Source organism: Glandiceps talaboti, chromosome 11 (genome assembly GCF_964340395.1).
Source record: "Glandiceps talaboti chromosome 11, keGlaTala1.1, whole genome shotgun sequence".
NCBI lineage: Eukaryota > Metazoa > Hemichordata > Enteropneusta > Spengelidae > Glandiceps > Glandiceps talaboti.
In genome coordinates, this window is record NC_135559.1 from 18,261,050 (window position 1) to 18,276,323 (window position 15,274).

A 15,274-nucleotide genomic window follows, 5' to 3' on the forward strand; every position below is an offset into this window, starting at 1 on the left:
CGCGAGCCACAGTCACTCGTGAGCTAATATCCTTAAACTAGTCAAGGTTGGTCATAATGCAAAATAATGGCGTTATTAGAAATGTACGAATATTCAAGAGAATACCATCACCGCAGTGTTTGCATCGAAAAACGAACACTGGTGAGGGCATTTTTGTTGTAAATACCTATAATATTTTATATCATGACCATTCTTGGATAGAATATTAGTTCACAAGTGACCGTGATCTGAGCTATGTAGTTTATTTCCCCATGATGGCGCGACATTGAACAAATATCCATTCTCGGATAAAATCTAATATCTAACTTACATTTTAGACCCAGAGTTAGATTTCAGATGATATTATCCGATAACACCTTCTGCCGGGGATCCGGGCCGGCCGATAAGCGCGAAGTATAATCAATTAATCTAATATTAGTGGTGGATCATTTGATATCCTGGGGCGGGGGATTTGGAAGATTTTTTTGGGGGAGGGGGAGATACCGAATGGAGTTGCTTGAAAAAATAAATCCGGATATAAGTGGGTGATGAAAAAAAAGACGGACCATATTGCCGCTTGGAAAAGAATTCTTGGCAGGGACATGACACACAAGTTCGAGTGCACTGTTCAACCTGCCAGTATCTCACCAACCAAAACACTTGTCAAATCATGACAAAACATTTCAAACATCAAACACTTGCCACAGACAGACAGACAGACAGACAGACATACAGGCAGACAGACTGTTCGATGATGAAAAGTGATGTTAACGTTGATGCAATGAAGACTTTGTCCCCAACATGAAAAATGATACTTGTACAACAACAACAACAACAACAACAACAACAACAACAACAACAACAACAACAACAACAACAACAACAACAATTTTTCAGATTCAGCTTGAGTGACTATGCAGACACAAAAGTGAAAACTTTCAATGCATCAAAAACATATACTGACCATCATTTCTATTTTACAACATTATGTGTATTCCACAAACAAGTATCTTCTTAGTTGCCTGTGGTGTAACCTATTGCTTCAATAACAGGTTCTGTCCTTCACATTTACCAACGTTCAATACTGTTATTTAAAATAAAATGAATCCAGGACAGAAATTAAGCACAATCTCTATAATATACAAATATAAAATAAATCAATGCACTGGAGGAGGTGGAAAATCACAACTGCAAAAAAATATATCGTAAGATATAATGTTCAAAAATAACTAGATAGATTCCAATAAGGTAACTTCACTACTGTACTACTACTAATGTAATGTTATGTTTACAATTCTGTAAAATAGTGAAGATAAAACTGTTTGAAGGTGCATTACTTTCTTCCTGTAAAGTACTTCAATGTGAAAAAATGTTCACTGGTATTTGAATGTGCTAGAAACTGTAAGAATGACTGTGTCTATGCCTTTCTATGAAATAGAGCTGGCCAGAGTAAATTGCTTCATACAAATAATAGATATACTATGGTTTACTTTCCACCAATTCAATTTCTTGATTAAAACCTATTCTTGGGAAAAATATCCGCTTAAGGTGGCAATATGTATAAGAAAGGCTAAGTTATTTTCGGCAAATTATATCTATCAACTTGGACAAACTTTATGAAATGTTGGATACTGTCGTTTCACATTATTTTTCACTTGAAAAACATATTAGTAACTATTCCCTATAATATTTTCATGACTAAAGGTATACTTTCATTATTTGGAATCGTCTTCAAATGCTTTATTTGTGTTAGACTTATCACCGTCCGTACCACCATTTGCCTGGTTTACGTCAGCCGTACCTCTTTGTTCACTTATAGATGTCATTTCGTTTTCTTCATTCTTGGATTTCATCTTTGGGTTTTCTTCGTCCGTCTTCTTGTAATGTTTTCTGTTGAAATCACATAAACACCATCAAATCATTCCCGACCATTTTCTCTGGCGTTAGCGAAAAATATATTCTTGCTGTCATTGAATAATTAATAATTTACTACGGAAGAGATCCTATGGTATTTAAGGAAGTTGACGTGATTTAACTTTCATTTGACAAAATGCTGGATTAATAAAAATGCTGGACCAATCAAAATGCTGGACCAATCAAAATGCTCGACCAATCAAAATGCCAGAAACTACATTAAAGGGGCACAAGCTGAGTTTATATATTTTGGTGTGTACTTTTTTTCTGTATGATATTAAAATGTACCCAAAGTATTCTATTTACTGATGGAATTACTTATAACCACCACTTGCAATTAACTGAACTCAAACCTATGTATTAGAACTTATAAATGATCCAATGACGTAATTTATTATACGCTTCAAAAATGTACAGGAACTGTTTACTATGCAATCTACAGTTCTAATAATGCTAGAACACAAATTGTTATGTCACAGAAAGCATGCATTGACTTTACGAATGTACTAGAATAATTTATATTTATTATTTTGTAAGTATTTTCATTTGAGTAAAAAGCTTGTAGGTTCAGCTTGTGACACTTTAACAAGAATGTTGACATTTCATGTAATTCTGGTCATTGATTCCGTCAGTCTAACTTACGTTCCAAAAGTTTCACCCTCCTCAATCGTTTCTGGTAATTTTCGTTTTCTTGTTTCTGGTAGATAGAGTGCTGTCAACCCGGCAATCACTGATGTACCACCCATTATAACAAATGGTAACGGAGCCCAGTAAACATCCAATAACACCACATATGGTACTGTGATGCTACCAACACGAGCTGACATAGACGATACACCCATACCTGCATTTCTGTCAATACAGAATAGTAGCAAAAAATGATATACTCTTCAAGTTGAACGTGTCTTGTCCGTAAGAGTAGTTTTTGGCAGTAACACACACAAATATTACTGTTTTCTCTCATTTAATCATGTTTGTTCGAATCATGTTCAAAATGGATATTCTAAAACAATGTGAAGATGACATGTAACAACGCTTATATTATCAGACCACTTTAGTCTGAGATGAATTCTATACACGAAAGTTCTGTGAGGGTATTGTGCACTATGGAATCATTTTGGGTGCAAAATATAGTACACTACCCGTAGACAAATACAGTAACACCCCAAACTCTTTTTTCAACATATGTAATTCTTTGTAATAGGAGGTGTGTATTAAGGACAGGTTTCTCAAGTAAGTCTATGGAATTATAAATTATTAACATGGCTTTATTTACTTAAATGTAGTCACACAATAAAGGTACAAGTTTGAATGAGAGCCTATTTCAAAATCATGTGGGTTTTTTACTGCTTATTTTTTTTATCTGTTAAGTGATATTTTGTTGGCCTTGACAGTACCCTTTTACACGGCGCATGATAATGGTGTAAACATGAAAAACCATGGCCCTAGACCCATGATCATCTTTACAAAGTTTGAAAAAAAACTTATTAATAATTGAGTAAAATTTATTTGAATTTTGAATGTTGCAAATCGTTGTCACTAGTCGTTTCCCCTTCTAAAAATTTTGATTATATACAAGTTTGCCACAATGAATGAAATTCGTTTGTTGTTGTTGTTGTTGTTGTTGTTGTTGTTGTTGTTGTTGTTGATGATGATGATGATGATGATGATGATGATGATGATGATGATGATGATGACGATGATGATGATGATGATGATGATGATGTGACGTGACGTGACGTGAAACCTACCTGACGACTGTAGGGAAGATCTCAATTCCGTAAACAAAAACTACATTGAACACTGCCGCAATACATAGTTTGGCTACTAGAGCTATGGCCACAGATACTTCGGGAATTTCTGAAATCGTTTGGAAAACATTGCATAATAAAAAGGGAATCTTGAAATTCAAATTACATTAACAAAATGCTTGAAAATTGAACTTGAGTTGAATTTCTCAGTGAAACGTTTTGACAATTAGCCTGGCAAATGTGGCATCTTAACCTTCAACCCTAGAACATGAATAAATGTCTCAACAAAAATTAATTCCATCCATCAAGATTGCACCAATAAAATATCATAGACTTCCAATACGCCGACGACTGACAATCATCTTCATCTGGGAATGAGGTAATGATGAAATAAATTTTTGTTGAGATTTCTACACAGTGAATTATATTATTCCAGCAAAAACAAAAATTATCTGCTTGAGAAACTACAGCTGAAATAATAGTAGCATAATATTAGTTTTGTTTTTAAATTTTTAAGTACTTGGCTATTTTGTGTCGTTTTATTACGTAATTAGGGTGCTTTAAGGCCCAGTTACACGATGCAACTCATGAAGCAATTCGTCGCATGCGACGAGGCTTGCAACTGCGACGGGAGCGCGTACACGATGCAACTAGTTGCATGGTGAGTCGCAAGAGCTAACTGTTGCACATGCGTAAATATATAAAAGTTACAGGTCATCGAGGTCAAGTCTTCTTGCGGCAGGAATTTGGCAAAAATGCTATGAAATTGCTAATATTTACGAATAAAATGACTGAAAACTTGTTGAGGTATTGATAGTAAAACTCTATTCAATTCGAAGTTCGTTTAGGGCGATGTTGATCTTTCCGATGTCGCTACTTGCATTCAAGTTGGAAATAAAATGATATTCAGCGGAAATCAAGCATTCATAGACATTGTATACTATTTATAAGTGGTAATCGTGGTGATAAATCGAAATTATATAAAAAATACTTGCTGAAATAGAATATTTATACTAAAAACATGGCGGCCATAACATTGAACGTCATTTGACACGTAGGTATATGTCAAAGGTTATTGCTTGCGACGCGACGAAGTGGTTACACGGTGCAACTCACGAAGCAACTCGAGAAGCAACTTGCGACGCGTCGCAAGGAAACCGACATGTCGGTTTCCTTGCGACGCACCTTGCAACGTCGCATGCAACTGCGACGAGGCGGTTACACGATGCAATTCGTCGCATGCGACGAATTGCACGGTGCGTTGCTAGTCGAGTTGCATCGTGTAACCGGGCCTTTAGAACATTCCTTGAGTAATGAGGGTTTGGTGTTAAATGTTGAGGTTAGGAAATGTACAATATTTTTGGGCAGGTGAGGAGTAACTTAGCAGAAAATCTGCCCAACTTTTGCGATGCAGATCTACATCGATCCGTCTATTTGAGTCTGTACAATTGGAATTGTAGTTTAAAGTTGTATTTTTTTTTGTTTAAACCCATGGAACGGAAAAAATCGAAACTAACGCAACAATTACAGTAAGAGAAACTGCAACACGTGTTTTAACTTACAAACATTGTATCTATGCCACGTTGTCATTTTCTAGTAGCATAACTGAACCCGGATTGAAAAGGCAACCTTTGAAAGCAAGTATGCAATTTTTCATTTCTAGAATAGGCTTCATATTATGTTCATCGGGACACCAAGGAGGTCACACATTTGTAGGAATATGAAACTAATTCATTTCATGGTCATTACAAGAGTTTAGTAATACATCTTTTTAAATTCTGGAATAAAGAACTCGTTCGACAAGTAAACTTTGACATACGGGGTGGTACACTTAGAATGAGAGCTAATCCTCCGATAATTGAGAAACCGCACAGTGACCAGCGTCGACCAATAGCATTCATCAACCACCATGCCATCAAGCAACCAGGAACTTCTACGAAACCAGATAAGATGAACGTTGTGTATGGGTTTTCACCCAGTTGGTCTGTGTTCAGAGAAATACCGTAGTATACGAAACTACATGAAAACCTGAGATGAAAGAGAGGCAATATATCAACAAACAAGACTACTCAGAAAATGAGAATTTGAAATGGGTGTCAAGGAACGTAGATTATATTAAACAAGTCTTATTAATATGTGTGTGTGTGTGTGTGTGTGTGTGTGTGTGTGTGTGTGTGTGTGTGTGTGGGTGAGGGTGTGCTTTTGCTAGAGAGAGAGAGAGAGAGAGAGAGAGAGAGAGAGAGAGAGAGAGAGAGAGAGAGAGAGAGAGAGAGAGAGAGAGAGAGAGAGAGAGAGAGAGAGGCGCTACATTAATTATATAGACCATGTTTGTATTTCTGTAGCTGTATAAACGATAAATAAAATCACATTTATTTTGGGAACCGCACCCAAAAACATCGCCCTCAACGACGATCACAATTTCAACAATTTTCTGTACAACGTACGGATAATACCAATCACTGGTTAACATTAATGTTAACAATGTCTAATTATTGGTATTTTAACAATCTTCAGTGAATATATTGTGGTTGTATTGAAAACTGATACGCCAATTACAAATAGTACAGTTTAAACATGGTGACAGATTCAAAATCGAGCTTCCAATCAATATTTCAACTTTCGACTACACTGCCTACAGACTATATATACCACGAATTATCAAATACAATGTCTTTTTATACTAATGAACAACAATGAAACAGTTGCAGCTAGTGCAGATTTAACAATACCACATCCCAATCGTTGATAGATGGCGCTCTTCTTGTCAACATTCGCGCCGTGCAAATACAAAGTTATGTTTCTGCAATAAAGTCCATTGCTTGCAATGGTTTAATAAGGCGGGAAAAATAATTGTGTTTTATCCGATAACATGACCCCAGAGAATAGGGTAGGTAGGTCGGGATTTTATTTATTTCATTTTATTTTACTTTATTTTTATTTTATTTTTATTTTATTTTATTTATTTTACCTTTTTAATTGTTATACATTTGTTTTGAAAAATAATGCTTTGACCCAAAACCAAACCAGACGTCGGCCAGAATACCCCTTCTGTGTCGACAGTTTGATGAATTATATATGTACAGGCATCGCCAGGGAAAGAAAAAGATGTGTATGAAAGTCAAGAAGACAAAACAATTTCTTATCTTTTTGTTTTAAATGGTAAAAAAATGTTTGGGTTACGGTTGGCGGCTTAAACTGGGGTCAGTCGAGGTATCGGAAACACTCTAATTTTTTTACCTAATTGTAGATGTGTTTGTCATACCTTACCAATAGATAAAGGTTTGATGTCAACGTAGAAATGAAGGAATTTCAACCAAACTAACTTACCAGTTAAAACACACAACCAATGTCCTAAGTCGCAACCTCGGACTTTTAAAAAGGTCCACTAGTGTGTGTTCTCGTTCCTGTAAAGAATAGTGAAGATTCACTGTAAATTGTGTATCCACGTGGCATTTTTAATTTTCACGTTGACATGAAATTGACAATTAAAAGTTGATATAGACTACTGTTCATGTTCTCTGTCAGATGAACAAGTGCAACCATACCTTCTACATGAAAAACACTGAGAAAGTCTGCGTTTGTAACTCAATACTTTGCAAAAATGCAATATACAATGTATATATATATATATATATATTGTCTGAGTTGTCTGATGATCGCACAATGCGTGAAACTCCGAGTTACAACCAAGAAAGAGTTCCAGTACTACCAAAACTATTGCGCTCTGTCACTGCGGTATATATATATATATATATATATATATATATATATATATATATATATATATATATATATATATATATATATATATATATATATATATATATATATATATATATATAGTGTTTGTGATTAACAAGATTTTATGCCATCATTTATTATCATCTTTTACAATTTATTGAGTTACAAGTTTGAGTTGTTTTCATTTGTAAATCAAACCTTGGGAACGTCGACTTCGTTTTTCCCTTTTTGGTGCAGTTTCTTTTCCTCTTCGAAATAATCGTCCGGAAAAGTGGTCTTGTTATACTTGCCAAAACGCTGGAGGACTTTCGTACATTTGTCATACTTATGTTTCTGCAGCAACCACATCGGAGTCTCGGTGAAAAAACTGACAAAACACGAAACAAGAGATTAATTGATTTGATAAAATATGAGAAGAATACGGTGGTACAGAGATACACAAAGACTATAAGATACGATGTGTGAGGGCGCCCCGTCACGGCTTACCTTACAGATCATCGATAACTGATCTTGACATTTTAACATTAACCATAGATTCTCTGTTTTTAACACTTACAATGGGAATTCTTCCCTTGTTATCACTTTGTCAGCCATATTACAGTATCACAGCTTGGTACAAAGGTGCATATATGCAAACCTATGTGCTCTTTGCTCAAGGTTTCAATGAAATTGACACAGTCACTTAAAACACGAGGTGATCTTTCCTGAGTTCGGAGGAAATTGGCACAGCTTGGTCACGTACGAGCTGGGAAGTTGGGAAACTTGTCAGTACGACAGCGGAAACCGAGCTTTCTGCTAACTAAGATAGACACAAACTAGAAACATCGTAACTTTTGCGACAGGATGAAATAATTTATTGAATAATAATTTATTAGTACTCGCAGTAGGGTGGTGTTTTTGATGACTTCTGTGATCTTGTCGTGTACAGCACAACACAACACAACACAACACAACACAACACAACACAACACAACACAACACAACACAGCACAGCACAGCACAGCACAGCACAAAAATACAGTACAGTACAGTACAGTACAGTACAGTGCAGTACTTTCAATGTTTAAACTATCTTGATTACAGGATGACAAAATCCTCACAAACAAAAGCATCTCTAGTACCACCCGTCTATAGTAGTACTAATTTCAGACATAGACCCTCTGCTTGTGACGCTACAGAGGCATACATGTAGTTAACATAATTTAGACTTACAAAATAGAAGGCAGGAATAATACCCATATACAGCCACAGACAAGGTGAATCATTCGCCAATCTCCACCACATAGCAACGCAATAACTCCTAGCAACATGTAGAAAACACTAAATCCAACATGGGGCAAAGCACCACACATTGTTCGATAGTTGAGACCAACCATTTCCACCACTTAGAAGTTGGAAGAAAGAAAACAGCGACATGGATATAAAATAAATGCAATCCGAAAACATCTACAACAAAGAAACTGATATGTTTATATAATTAATATTTATGCAGTCAAATAAAATGAGAATTGACTCATTAGTATAAAGATATAGTCTACAGAATAAAGAATATGTTGTCTGCTATTAAAATGCTACATGTTGTAAGTATGGTAGTGTTTCGTTTCCCTTTTGCATTCCATGCCCACATAAAGAGGATATAAAACTCTTGTTATCAAAGAATGAAATGTAACGCATAAGTCTCTGTACTTGCAACATGCTGTGCCAAGTGATCTTTATTCAATTCATTTGTTTACTTCCCCTGTTTGTATCAAGTTGAGCTTGTTCATGCTTGACTGTAACTGGTTGTATTTCTTGTAGTGTAACATACTCTGACGTTCCGATTTACTATATCCTCTTCACCCTCACCCCCACAACCCCTACCCCTCATTCCATAAAATGTACCAAATCAATGTCCATTGAAACTCAGTAATCACAAAGTGACTGATGTCGTAAAAGGGGATGTTGGCTTACACAACCTAATGCCTATCAGACACACGTCGCGTCGTAAACCACAGCCTCTTTTACGGCACCGTCCAAGACCATCGTTACTAATTTTCGTCTCTGGTTTGTGAGAATGATCAGACAAAACCTATTCCTCGTCAATGTATATCATACCAAACTCAAGCCAAGTTATTTTCTTTGAACAGAAAATATAGATTATATACCCTGGTAGTTCTACGTCATGACAACATGTGTCTACGTCACTGGTTTTGTGATGCTCGAAATATGAGACAAATACGTTCAAAATCGATATTATTTTTTCAATTTTTTAATAAATTATACTTTAGGAAAAATAATTATATTATTTCCCAATATTTTTCTTCATTTAACCGGAAAATATTCGTGCCATTATGGTTTGTCACTACTCGTTTAATGACTCGTAGTGACAAGGCCCCTTAGGTCACTCGTATTTTCCTCAGCTGAATGAAGAAAAATGTTGGGGAATAATGTGCCTATATCTTAAAAAGTTATTGCTACAGCTAACATGAGATTGCTTGGGCATTTCACTCATACACTGATACATTTTGTTTTTTTACACACACTCGGACAACTTCTACTGTAAAAGAAACAAAGATTATATAGGTGCCATGCACAGTGGGGATGGAGAAGTAGTCAAGTTGATATGCTGATTATCAGTTAGAAAATACACGATTGAAGCCATTAAAAACATCAAGTCCATGTGTAATGTGTTCATTAGAAGCCTGCTTTTACTGCACTGTAAAAGAATAGCAATGAAACCAACACGAAACCAACACCATTTAGCTGTAATACTCATGCGTGAAACACCAAACCAACATCATTTTAGCTGTAACGTCCCATGAGTGAAACACTAAGCCTACATCATTTTAGCTGTAATTTCCCATGAGTGAAACACTAAGCCTACATCATTTTAGCTGTAATGTCCCATGAGTGAAACACCAAACCAACACCATTTTAGCTGTAATACCCATGAATGAAACACCAAACCAACATCATTTTAGCTGTAATACCCATGGGTGAAACACCAAACCAACATCATTTTAGCTGTAATACCCATGAGTGAAACACCAAACCAACACCATTTTAGCTGTAATACCCATGAGTGAAACACCACACCAACACCATTTTAGCTGTAATACCCATGAATGAAACACCAAACCTACATCATTTTAGCTGTAATACTCATGAGTGAAACACCAAACCAACACCATTTTAGCTGTAATACCCATGAGTGAAACACCAAACCAACATCATTTTAGCTGTAATACCCATGAGTGAAACACCAAACCAACATCATTTTAGCTGTAATGTCCCATGAGTGAAACACCAAACCAACACCATTTTAGCTGTAATACCCATGAGTGAAACACCAAACCAACATCATTTTAACTGTAATGTCCCATGAGTGAAACACCAAACAAACATCATTTTAGCTGTAATACCCATGGGTGAATCACCACACCAACACCATTTTAGCTGTAATACCCATGAGTGAAAGTGTTACACCAAACCAACATCATTTTAGCTGTAATGTCCATGGGTGAAACACCAAACCAACATCATTTTAGCTGTAATACCCATGAGTGAAACACCAAGCCAACATCATTTTAGCTGTAATGTCCCATGAGTGAAACACCAAACCAACACCATTTTAGCTGTAATACCCATGCGTGAAACACCAAACCAACATCATTTTAGCTGTAATGTCCCATGAGTGAAACACCAAACCTACATCATTTTATCTGTAATACCTAAGCACAACTTGAAATTAAGATAGTTAGAGAAACGTTAAACTTACACATAACATGGCTAGTAATAAAGTAAGCATTTGGAAAGACCCCGAGACAAAATTGTCCGATGATAAACATCGTGTAACTTTGTGCAAAAGATGTTGCAATTGCTATGGCAACAGAGCTGATTAAAGTGATGATGTAAACTGGTCTCCTCCCAAAGCTAAAAAAGAATCAGATGAAAACTATCAAGTTGAAGATGGGTGTAGGAACCGGATGGATGGATGGATGGATGGATGGATGGATGGATGGATGGACAAATGAATGAATGAGTGATCATGAATGAATGGAGGAGGGAACGAACGAACAATCGAACGAATATGAATGAACATATCAATCGGTCAATGACTGACTGACTTAGTTAATAAATATATAGGGAATGAACAAGTCAATCAATGAATCACATACCAAACTCAGTTTCATCCTAAACCAATTTTCATGGAATTTCTTATTCAGCTTCAGTAATCAATTCATTTACTTGATATTATCATAGATAGCTTATTTGAATTATCTTGAGAATATAAGATATTGTGATTCTAACCATAGAAAGAAATGTTTCCAATAAATAATGACTTCAAGCAACGTTTAGCCTAAATTTAAATATTGAAACTCACATATCGGATATTTGGCCAAATACCAAAGCACCAACTAAGTTACCAAGTGGTACAATAGACTTGGACAGTTGCTTCATCCAATCGTCATCACAAACCAGATCATACTGGAAAAAGAGACAAAAATGACAACTTGGGGTACACTATTTGATAGGGGGGGGCTGAAGGATTTTCAAAATTATAGTTGTCACTGGCCAAAATTACTGATGGAACTCAAGACAGAAAAATTATATTTCCAGGGTATGAGATAAAAAATATTTGTTGTATGTAAGCTTAGTGTGGAAACGAGGTACAAATGTTGGACTCAAGGGTGCACATGTCTCTGGCACCTAAACTTCTTCTTAATCTAATAAAGATTCTTGTCAATGGTTTATACTAGCTCTTGTATGTATGTATGTATGTATGTATGTATGTATGTATGTATGTATGTGTGTGTGTGTGTGTGTGTGTGTGTGTGCGCGCGCATGCATGCACGCGTGCGTGTGTGTGTGTGTGTGCGCGCGTGCATGCATGCATGCATACATACATGTATGTATGTATGTATGTATGTATGTATGTATGTATGTATGTATGTGTGTGTGTATGTATGTATGTATGTATGTATATGTGTATGTATGTATGTATGTGTGTGTGTGTGTGTGTGTGTGTGTGTGTGTGTGTGTGTGTGTGTGTATGGATGGCTGGATGGATGTATGCATGTATGTATGTATGTATGTATACGTATGTATGTATGTATGTATGTATGTATGTATGTATGTCTTTCCATCGTCGTAAATCACAGCCGCGTTATTTCGCAGTGTCGCGGAGGAAATAACAGCTCTGGTTTGCGAGAATTAGCATTTCCTTTGGACTAAATATTGTGAGAGATGTCACTCACCACTGGTGTTGAGAGCTTCTTGTCATGAGCACAGACAAGTAAGTTACTTGTCTCTGTCACGAGAGAGCAACACCAAGACAAGTATGTGGGCTAATTATCCACCACTTTCACCCACTGACTTTGGTAGAGTTTTGCAGCCCTGATGCTAAACACAAGACTACATACATGGGGTCGAAATAAGTCCATTTGATACCAAGTTGTGTGTATATAATGAGTATAAGAGAAGATTGGCCGGGATCTGACGTTTTTGAAAGGTTTACCAGTGTATTAACGAGGCCGATGTATTTAATTTTGGGGAAAAAATAATGAAATGGGTGGATTGGTCGCATTTTAGAAGAAGTCGCCTGCTATTACATGAAAAATATTAGACCAGCCTCCTCAAATCTACCCTCCTACTTGAGATCAACTTGAGAATGCATATCCAATGGGTATATAAAAAGTATATATAGAATGGTATTTTCACGGGATGGGGCACAAAGTGTATGTCCAATGCTTGTACCACGGAATTTCGTAGTCCTGCTTGCAGAGTAATTATAAGTCGGGACGTGATTTTGACAGTGTCCCTCTCCTTCTTGGTGTTTGTGGACAATATCAGAATCGCTTCCAGTACTCCGTCTGTAAGCAGGACTAGACATTTGGATATATAATATGGATAAATTTATAACATATATTTTTGTGTACACACAGAGGTCAATGGCCCATTTGACTGCAAACACATCTTGGCACTCTACACAAACTTCAGCGAGTCCACCGGCTCACACATACACCTGATGATCCTTTTGTGAAACGGCCCGCAGTGTAAATCCATAATGTAACGACACACTTGCTTCTTTCATTTGTGTGTGTGTATATATATATATATTTCATATATATACTTAATTCAAAAGAATAAGGATGTAATAAGTCGTTACTCAGAGTTTCACGCTTGGAGCGATCATCAGACAATATATATATATATATATATATATATATATATATATATATATATATATATATATATATATATATATATATATATATATATATATATATATATATATATATATATATATATATATATATATATATATAGGAAGTCAGTGGTAAGATTTGTCCGTAGTACAGTGCTCGATACGTCTGCACGCAGAGCGGAGTATATGTTGAGGGTAGAAGAAAATCAAGTCGGGTTTTTCGTCTCTACAAGCCTGTTTCGTGAGTAAATCACTCGTCAGGAGATGTTGATGTACTGAATATACCTCGTAGAGACTTGTAGAGACGTAGAGGCTTGTAGAGACGAAAAACCCGACTTGATTTTCTTCTACCCTCAACATATATATATATATATATATATATATATATATATATATATATATATATATATATATATATATATATATATATATATATATATATATATAACACATATAACATATAACATATATATATATATATATATATATATATATATATATACACAACAAGGAACACTGAAGTAAAGCACTTTCTCTATGTGCTACACTCCTTCACAGCATTCATATCAGTGTAAAGTATACTGTTTCAATATTAGTTTATTTACAAGCCTAGCATGTGGCCTTTCTAATATGGTCAATTATCAAATGAAACAGTATACTTTTACACTTGATATGGATGCTTTAAACAATTGTGGTATATACAGAAAATGCTTTACTTTGGTGTTATGGGTTGTATATATATATAACACAACAGGAACAAGGGAATTTACATTTATATACAAATGACTTTACAAATGTGACTTCTTGTAATGTTTAGTGATTATATCTTCGTATGTGACTGTTTTGTTATATTTTACAAATTAATGTAAAGCGGTGATTCCTTTCAAGTCAAATTACACCCACCTCAAAGACAACAGTATTTTCATACCAAGTCTTGTCGTAAACCCATGCTTGGTCGCAGCTTAGTGTATCTTCACTACGAGGGAAGCAAACCTCGGCAGTCACTTCCTGGGATGTATTTATATGTATATCATATCTCTTGCATTTGTTCCAGACGATATCATCACCATCTGTAGAATATGGAATTGTGCAATTCTTTACTGGAGAGACATCAGCGAATGTTTGATCGTCGTAAACTCTACAGTAGTGGTCAGCCGATGCACTGAAGAAGGTGTTACCTAGCTGGAAGAAGGCGGTACAGCCACCAATCACGAAAATCAAGACGAAGGAAAACTTTTGGTATCGACCAAAAGGCCCAACCGTCTGGATAACTTCTTCGAACTGTTTCATGTCGAGAAGGGGAAACTTGGTTCTCTCGAACACTTCTTGAATCTCCTTAGAGCTAATGACCAGGGGTGCTTTTGCCTTTCGCAGTTCGTACAGTCTCCGCCCGCTGTCCGTCGTACCTCGGCAAAATGCGATACATGATCAGTTTTGAAAACAGATATGCAAAGTCAATATCATGATTTATACCAACCAATCTCAGTATCTTTTGATTTATGTAATGTTTGACAGAATCTTGATAGTGACATTGTTCAACACTTCAGTAGCTACTGGAAGACACAGCTCCATTTCCTAGGTTATCCATGACGTCATAAATGTACACTGATAGTGAAAAAGGCTAGGCTATATGAGACGACTTTGTCAGACGAAACGCGTTTCTGCTTTTTTTTCTTCTAAGCGCCCCCAGTGGCGAGTCTTG

At 36.0% G+C, this 15,274-nt stretch overlaps 1 protein-coding gene across 1 annotated transcript; it reads right to left on the reverse strand.

Moving 5' to 3' along the window:
• Nucleotides 1-1,694: 1,694 nt before the first annotated feature.
• On the reverse strand, nucleotides 1,695-14,862 carry LOC144442095 (organic cation transporter protein-like). The gene is made up of 10 exons (XM_078131365.1): nucleotides 14,476-14,862; nucleotides 11,749-11,852; nucleotides 11,143-11,297; nucleotides 8,598-8,769; nucleotides 7,584-7,752; nucleotides 6,972-7,048; nucleotides 5,464-5,672; nucleotides 3,645-3,753; nucleotides 2,536-2,745; nucleotides 1,695-1,869 (listed from the first exon to the last, which is right to left on the reverse strand). The coding sequence occupies exons 1-10, from the start codon at nucleotides 14,860-14,862 to the stop codon at nucleotides 1,695-1,697; spliced, it is 1,767 nt and encodes a 588-aa protein (XP_077987491.1).
• Nucleotides 14,863-15,274: the final 412 nt, after the last annotated feature.